General features: G+C 39.8%; 1 protein-coding gene across 1 annotated transcript; it reads right to left on the minus strand.

The window, feature by feature from the left end:
* Window positions 1–2,887: 2,887 nt before the first annotated feature.
* Window positions 2,888–5,092, minus strand: CCL20 (C-C motif chemokine ligand 20; the record flags this gene model as incomplete). Its single annotated transcript, XM_080623306.1, is given in 6 exon segments — window positions 2,888–2,915; window positions 3,212–3,289; window positions 4,010–4,124; window positions 4,393–4,513; window positions 4,516–4,584; window positions 4,587–5,092. Coding segments are annotated over 6 exon segments (474 nt in total). The 5' UTR covers window positions 4,650–5,092.
* Window positions 5,093–8,616: the final 3,524 nt, after the last annotated feature.

Consider the following 8,616-nt stretch of genomic DNA (forward strand, 5'->3'; position numbering starts at 1 on the left):
AGCTATCACAAGATCATAGGAACACAGATCATAGTTTTCCATTTATGTACCATCATACCACTATAATTATTTAGTAAACTTAGCATAGACAATGCATTGGTTTTAGTCCGAAGACTAAAAACTTCCTTTATGATTCATATTTTGGCAAAGGATGTTGCCTGTAGCCTGGTATTTTGAGTAAGACTGCCAGGGTGTAGCAGCTGAGCTCAGCATACAGAAGGCTTATTACAATTGATCATCTGTATTGTTCTGATGTTTATCCAGCTGGGTATACGCCCTTAAAATCAAGTGACAGTGTCATAAGCCTAAAGCCCTTCTTGGTGCATGAATTCCCTGATTCATTTCTCAATTAAATCACAGCTGAACAATGCACTCCAGTTCATCAGAAGTGCAGTGTAATTACGTGTGGGCTCATGGGTATTGATAACTGAAAATAACTGACCAATTATCAACACCCCTATGACAGAGCTAAAAGTGTCATTGTCACTAAGCATACCCAGTAATGCTTGGTTTTCAGATATGCTTGAAAATATACATACTGCAAGCAAAGAAGGGCCTTCATTCATTTTTCACTTTGATTTGCGCATGCTTTACAACCCCCCTTTGTGGGGAAGATGGAAAAAACAAGAGATGAGGAACAAAAAATAGTCTTCAACTGATAGGAGCTACCATCAAATGAACAGTAATGCAAGAAATAATTTGTTAGTACTCGCCCAGCAGATGAGATGTGGCAGGTTTTATGTTTTAACAACAATATTAAATCAGCAGAAGGTTTGCTATTCCTTACAAAAAAAAGTCATTTTCCATACAATGATAAGTTATTTTGTTGCTTTGTGCTGGAGTGAGAGAAAAAAAATATTAAGTAATTAGTAAATCTAATTATGATTCAATATAAAAAAATATTCTGTGAAAGATCCCAAGCCAATGAAATGCTGCAATGTCCTGGCTGGGCATGCCGTGAGATTGCTTTAAGAAAAAGATAAAAAAGGAATTAAAAAAGAAGAAAATTAACACAAAACAAACAAAGAATTGCACAAATAGGATTTAAAAATAATACTACAGCAGGCACAGTAATGACTGATTTCAAGGCAATGAGAACGGGTGGCTTTGGAGCTGGAGCATGAAGTTCTGCTGAGACTTTGAAGGGAAAGCTCTCACATCCATTATTCAAATGATATCCAAGCAGTAGGAAAAAGCCTTGTTGGCATTTTGCAATAAAAAAAAAAAAAAAAAATTGTTGTGTTTTTTTAATTATATAAAGGAAAGGGGAAAAGACCCCATATGACCACCTAATATTGCATCTCACATTATCCAACAAAATTCCACATGCTGAATTAGTTGTTAAGGGCCAAAGGTACAGAGGAAAAAGAAACTTACCTACACAAATGCAGAACAACCCCACCAAAGTTATCAGGTGTTCCTGGAAATGGTCATGATTTTCAGGGCTGTCAGAACTTTCAATAAGCCACTGAAGTTACTTACAGAAAACATGCCTCTAATACAAGGGAGGAGGGCCACGAGGATGATCAGGGGACTGGAGCACCTCCTGTATGAAGATAGGCTGAGAAAGTTGGGGCTGTTCAGCCTGGAGAAGAGAAGGCTGCGTGGAGACCTCATAGCAGCCTTCCAGTATCTGAAGGGGGCCTACAAGGATGCTGGGGATGGACTATTCATCAGGGACTGTAGTGACAGACAAGGGGTAACGGGTTAAAACTTAAATGAGGGGGAAGTTTAGATTGGATATAAGGAAGAAATTCTTTACTGTTAGGGTGGTGAGGCACTGGAATGGGTTGCCCAGGGAGGTTGTGAATTCTCCATCCTTGGCGGTGTTCAAGGCCAGGTTGGACAGAGCCTTGGGTGGCATGGTTTAGTGTGAGGTGTTCCTGCCCCTGGCAGGGGGTTTGGAACTAGATGATCATAAGGTCCTTTCCAACCCTAACTATTCTATGATTCTATGATGATTTTGGTGATACAGCACTTGCTTATAATACCTATTTGTATCCTCAGGAATGCATGGATGGGCATGTTAGTTTTACATTAAATTTCCTACCAATAGTATAACCAACCTTATCAATCCATGTTAATGAGCAGAGAAACCAACTTTCCATATTTTCTTTTTCATCCAATAAGGTGGGTTACAAAAAAATATTCAATCAGAATAAGATGAACTAAAAAAGTCTCGTGAGTTATAGGTCTCTGGATAAAGCATCTGGGGTTTGGTGGCAGCAGAGCCATGTCTCACAAGAAGAAGGAAGAGCTACAGAAGCAATAGAAAACTTTTAACAGGTGTGAATGCTCTTGTGTAGTTGTTTCAGCTGGTGGCTCATAAGCAAAGGAATTCATTTCAAGGGGAAATTACCTTTTTCAATTAAAAAATAAATATATCACAGAAAGAGCAGATTTTAACATTTATTTTTTAAACTCCAATTTTCATTTTTTTCACAAGCAGTTTTGTTTAACAATAGTTCAAGAAGTGTTATAATGCTAACTACAGATCAAAGAAAACATTTTGGCACAAGACAGTGCCAAAGAAGTAACAAAATAAAAAGAATAAATAACCCACTTTACACATGCTGAACAAAACAAAAATTACATGCAACAAACTTAAAATTCATACTCTGTACAACCACTTAGGGTAGCCCTTTCTAAATAGTACTCATATCATATTAAGAACATACACATATTCATAAAAATAGAAACTTTAACAAAATGCTTAATTCAAGCAACACAGCGATGCAATATGAATCAACTCAAGAAGTTAAATGGTCCCAAGGAAGCCAGAGATAGTGGTAAGCACACAACAGTGTACAAGATGATGATCTCAAACAAGATGTTGAGTGAAGGAGTTCCTTAGCCATGCTTGTTTATTTCCCTGCTAGAAACCGTATCACATTGACATCTTCTTGAGCTTATGGCTGTTAAAAGAATGAGAGAACACACATAAATAATGACCTCAGCCACAGGTCAATAATAGATTTCTGTCTCCAAGGTATAGCACCACCTGAGAGAACAGCTGAGACAGAAAAAGGGACATGTGACATAACTGTCCCCAAGAAGACTCTAAAAAAGAGTAACTATGTTTGACCAGAGATGGAAAAACAAATATTTTCTGCATTGCCATCAAAACTGGCATTCAAAAGATCTAAGAAATAGGCTTTCATACATGCTCTATTTTCATAGGGTGGTAGTATTTAGATTTTTAGATTCCTACCTCAGGAAAAGAAGATGCTTCTTCACCCACCCCTCTTTAGGATTTGCACAGGCTTTCAACCCACTGTAGGTGTGGAAACTGGAAAAGAAATAATGATAGAGATCAGTAAGCCATTAGACACCCGTGCTGTTGAATACTGTGAAGATGCATTTGGTTTAAAACATGCATCATAATTACTCTATATAATAAATAATAGTAACTGCTTTTGTAAATGCCAGTTAGATATGGGATGCTCTACAACCCCTCCAACACTATATGAACAAAAAGAAACAAATTTAAATGTAACAGCTGCTTCAGTCATTTTTTGCAGCATAAAGTGGTGCTCAATTTATTGCAACTGTTGAGACAAAGAACTTTTCTGGATGCCAAAAGTAATTTGTGAGACTAAGGAAAATAGTTGCTGTCAACCATTAGGAGGGCTAAAACCTTGTGGAAAAAAGGTAGATTTCTGTTAATTCAGCAAACTCTTGTCATTTATGTGTCTGTTAAGAGGTTTTGGCAAGGGAATACTCTGTTGGCTAGAGATGAAGCATGTCTTTGTTTGTATAGCTGAATCCTAAAATGTCAGATTTATTATTTACACTGTATGGCTGTCCTAAGAGTTAATAGTCCTTATCAAATTGACGTTTTTTTTACAGGTATTATATACAATTTATTCAGTTACTTTAACCTTTTGAAAAAGCAAGAAAAATCATGCTTATATTGTTGAAATTACTGTGTCTACCCAAACAGACATCTTAAGACTAATACATGTCAGAGAAAAAAAAAACCCAGAAGATCTTCTAAAAAGTAACTTACATGATTGCATGGATATCACAGACTTCACTGGAGAGCTGTTCAGTATAACCCTTTAGGGCCCACCGAGGTAGACGGACCTTGGTGTAAGACAGGCAGCAATCCTGGTTGCTTTGTGCTGAAATGAAGCAAAATGACAAAGTAAATAAAACCCATTTGGACCACGCTGCCTTGCTGCCTAGAGCACTCACTGTTCAGCTCCCTGACTATCCAGCTCCTCATCGACAGAAGAGGAGGATTAGGCAGTATATTTGGCTGAAAAAAAATCCCTTCCTCCTCACCCTTATGCTGCTGCCAGCTGCAAGCATGCCCACCCTGACATGGCTGGCATGCTGTAGGGTGGCACCTGAACCGCTTCGTGGGGCTGAATGCCCAAGCTCACTTACCTTCAGAGATGCCACACATCAGGAGCAGCGCCAGAAGCGCCAGCATGGAAACCAGGATCAAGCTCTTGCAGCTAAAGCCAGCCATTTCCACTCCACACAGCAGTTGTGCTCTAGTGAGTGCTCAGCTGCTGCCTGCTTGTCTTGGCAGCCTTGCCGCACCTCCACCTGCTTATAAAGGGGTGGCAGAAGCCGCGGGAATTCACCTGCGGGCGTGTTCCTCTGTCATCAGTGGGTTTTCCCATGTCAGTTTCCATCATGCCTAATTTGGCCCCTTCCTGGTGCTATAACTGGAGATAACAGTGTGCTGGGGAGTATTTTTTTTTCTTTTTTTGTTTAAGTAGGTTAGAAAATTCAGCCATAAAGAAAAGGAAATATAAGCCTGTGAGGTAATGGTTCTGTGGGTGAAGCATTTGTATTTTTAGGGGTAGGAGTGTGGGTTGTGAAATGAGGAAAGTCAAATGTAGGTAACTCTCAATGTTACCTACAGAAACTGCAGATCTGCTGTGTTCTTTATTAAACTGAAGTTGGGGTGAGAGGGAGGTGGGCCTAACCCATCCAGTTTCGTTTCAATATGGCATGCTCACAGGATCTGGGTAAGTATCTGCAATGATACCAAAGCCTTACATTAACATTTACTGGTTGACCAATACAGTAACATCAGAATTCCCATATTACTGCTTTCTGAGCTCTACACTGTAGTATTTATGAGGACATGTGAGCAATATTGAGTACTCATGGAAATGGGTTTCTTTACCCATATATTCACTGCTATCACTTTCTGCCAGCTTGTTACACATCTGAACTATTTCATCTGAAAACAGAATTAGCTTAAAACCAACTTGAAATGGGGTCTGTATTTTCCACTGAATCTGTACTGTCCAGAATGTACTAATGCTACTTTATAAGCAATAGCTGTATCTTGTTACTTTCCCATGCCAATCTGTACCTGACAATTGTGATTCCTGAACATTCAATTAAAACACACACAGTCTTAAAACTGTCTCACACAGGTCATGAGAAACCCCCAGGGAGAGGCTCTGTCATCACAGCAAGTACACTGTTTGAGCTGCTACTGGAAGCTGGTACTTTCCAGTGCTGTTTAGCGACCTGTGTGAAATGAATGTGAGTGATGGCTACAGGCCATGTCCTGGTTAGCTGGTATACACAAGAGGTGCTGCCAGTTCCAGGTGATTATAGAGTAACCTGAGCTGTAAGTAGTTTCTCTTAAGTTAGAGCTCAGGGATACGGTCATTAGTTTGGAACTACACACCTCTTATTTTTCACAGACTATCAGTACCTTTCATGAAGGGTGCATTCCCATAGTTTCTTCCTAGAAATGTAAAAAATCTGAACTCTGGAATTGACTATTATTCAAAGACATTAATCTTTCAACATAACAGCCAGAATTTAGGGAAGCTCGTATGGCTAGCATACATATGAGCAGTCTTGCAGCATGCATGGCGTCATGTATGTTGGCGACACTTCTCCTTAGGGTCACTGCCACTGGCCAAGGGTCATGGGAAGAGGCAACAAAGATTCCATGCCCTGAAGTTTTGTAAGTTCTTTATGGATCATGGTGAAATATCATAAATGTACATAGACATCAGTGCTCTCTATATGCAGCTATTTCTGGACTGCTTTAAGGATTATCTGCCAGCATAGGTAATGCTACAAAATAGCTAACTATAATGGTAATGCTTGAAATAACGGAAGTTTAGCTTGGTAGCTTTTTCCTTCCCATAAAGATAGGAGTAGTTAAACATGAATCACAACTATTTCTAGTTTCACAGATATCAAGAAGCATCAGGTTTGCAATAAGCAATTGTCTATCTCTTTCCCCATCAAGCACCACTTTCTTTTTTTTTTTTAAAAAAAAAAAAAAAAAAAATCCTGGCTGTCCAGTAACAACCTCGTATTTTTTTGCTACTTCTTATTTTTAAGCAAGAGTTCACACCATCCAGTCTCTATCAAGCAAGTGCCTTTAAGAAGATTTGAAAATTAGGCATTGGGTTATCAACCTTCCACACTCCCATTTCTCTCTAGTGTTGATACTTGAAAAGTCTCCAGCTACTTTAGACAGAGAACTTCCTAAGATTGTCAAGACAGTAACCACATCTTCTTATCCATGGATTAGTATCAAGAGCATCAAAAGCACTAGGCAAACAATAATTTTTAAAATTGCTAAAAAGTCTTCCAGCAAAAGATATGTTTGTCTCCTGTCTTGCTAAGGCATTTGGTGCTCCTGAAGTTCATATCTCCCCTGTTAGTTTGGAGACTTGAGACATAACTGATTAGGATGATTATAATGCTTATCGATTAGGCAGCACATTTTAAAAAAATTAGTATTTTAATTGGCTAATAAAAACCACCACTGTTATTAGGAATATTACTTCACAATTATAAAATCATACGAGTTACAATGCTGTTGTTTACTATTAGCACAAATATAGTGGTTGAATCTATTAATTAAATTACTATAAAGAAAAATTAGAAAATCACTAGTAACTGCTATTAAATTGCAATTCTGTTGCCTTGTCTCATTCATTGAATATTAAGGTACAAATCTATGCTTCCTTACAAGTTTATGCATTCTTTCTCCCACCTCTTGTACTGTTGTTCAGACATAGAGCTGGTGGAGATTCTGATGGGTTATCCACAGGGGTTGCATCCACAGGCTGGCTTCACCACTGCCTGGAGGCAGCCACACTTTTGCTGTTAGAAGGTCCTTCCATTTCTTGCTCTCCTTAATTTTATACCTTATTCCCCAGTTTTTCTTTTTCTTGAACCCACCTTTTCACCACCCCTGCATCTCTTTTCCTGTGCCCAAACATCTCACACATAACCCACACCTAATTAATTTTCCTCATTGATCCCAAGTCTATTACACCCATTTCAAACTTTGGTGTTTCTTATGCCATTTCCTAGGCAAATACAGCTTAACATGTGATTACCAATGCTGTTATCTAGTTGGAGGCAGCCTTGTATCTCCCTTCTCACTCTACAGCTCTATTTCTTCCCCATTCAGAAGATAGAATCTTCTCACTTGAGCTTTGACACCCCTACCTACTCCTAATTAAGCACAAGCAGTTCGGATACCAAAGCAATGACACCACCCAGTTAATGCTCAGCCCATACTTCTGTTCTCAGGCAATTATCGTTGCACCTCTGGTAGGAACCAGAGGCCACACTGGTGTCCTGTGTTACAGCAGAACTCTTGCTCATGGTACATCTTTTATCTCATTGGTTTGATTTAGGAAATCAGGTTAAAATTTAGATTTTAAGCAAAAGCCATGTGGAGGGCCTCAGCTTCAGGAACCCTGTGTACAAAGTACCTTCAGTTTATTTGCACAAAGTAGTTTAAAAAAAAAGTCTAAAAAGGTTCTGAAGTTGCCTGCTAGGTCCTGATATGACTCATAAATATATCTTATCAGTCTTTACAAGTCCGTAATGCAAACAGAAGACAAAGAAAAAAATAAAACCAGGTTAACACTTATGTGTTCAAGGGAAGTGATTGCTCCCTGTGGATGAGGGGCTGGTAACTGTTGTCCACCCTGACCCAGTGAGACTTTCAGCCTGGTTTCCCTTAGCACTTGCATGACCAAACAGTGCTGTATAGATTGGCCAGAGGACAGGTGAAAGACTGGTACACTGGGGTCCAGCATGACCACCAGCACCTCAGAGACTGTTCATGGGCATTGTGGATTGTCACTGCTGAGGCAATACATTGTGTTTGGTGTCCTGGTACTGATGCAATTAGGAGGCTGCACACGGAACAGAGGTCAGGGAAGAGGCTACAAGGTCAAGGGAGACCATTACCTCCCTGCACTTGGGTCTGCAAGGCTGTGTGCAGAGGCCTGTGCCCAGGGCCTCCTCAGAGGGGCACAGAGAAGAAGCAGCAGACATCAGTTGCGGAAAGGGAAATTCCCATCAGACATAATAAAAAGCCCTCTTCATAGCAAGGTAGGTGAAACTCTGGGACAGGTTACCCCAGAAGGGGATGTGAAAGCCCAGTTTGAATACCCTTGGAGGCACTCAAGCCTCAGCTGGACCTGGACCTTCCCTGAGCATGATCTTACAATTGTGTTCCTTCCCAAGCCACAGTCAAGCCCACATTTTTTCTGTTTCTGTCATGTCTGTCTTTTGTTCTCTTTTTAGTTTCCTAACTTGTTTCTTCCCAACTTCCCTTTGCTGTAAGTTTCTCAACTGCCCTCACTCCTGTTAGAC

This window comes from Psittacula echo (genome assembly GCF_963264785.1).
Source record: "Psittacula echo genome assembly, chromosome: 7".
Taxonomy (NCBI): domain Eukaryota; kingdom Metazoa; phylum Chordata; class Aves; order Psittaciformes; family Psittacidae; genus Psittacula; species Psittacula echo.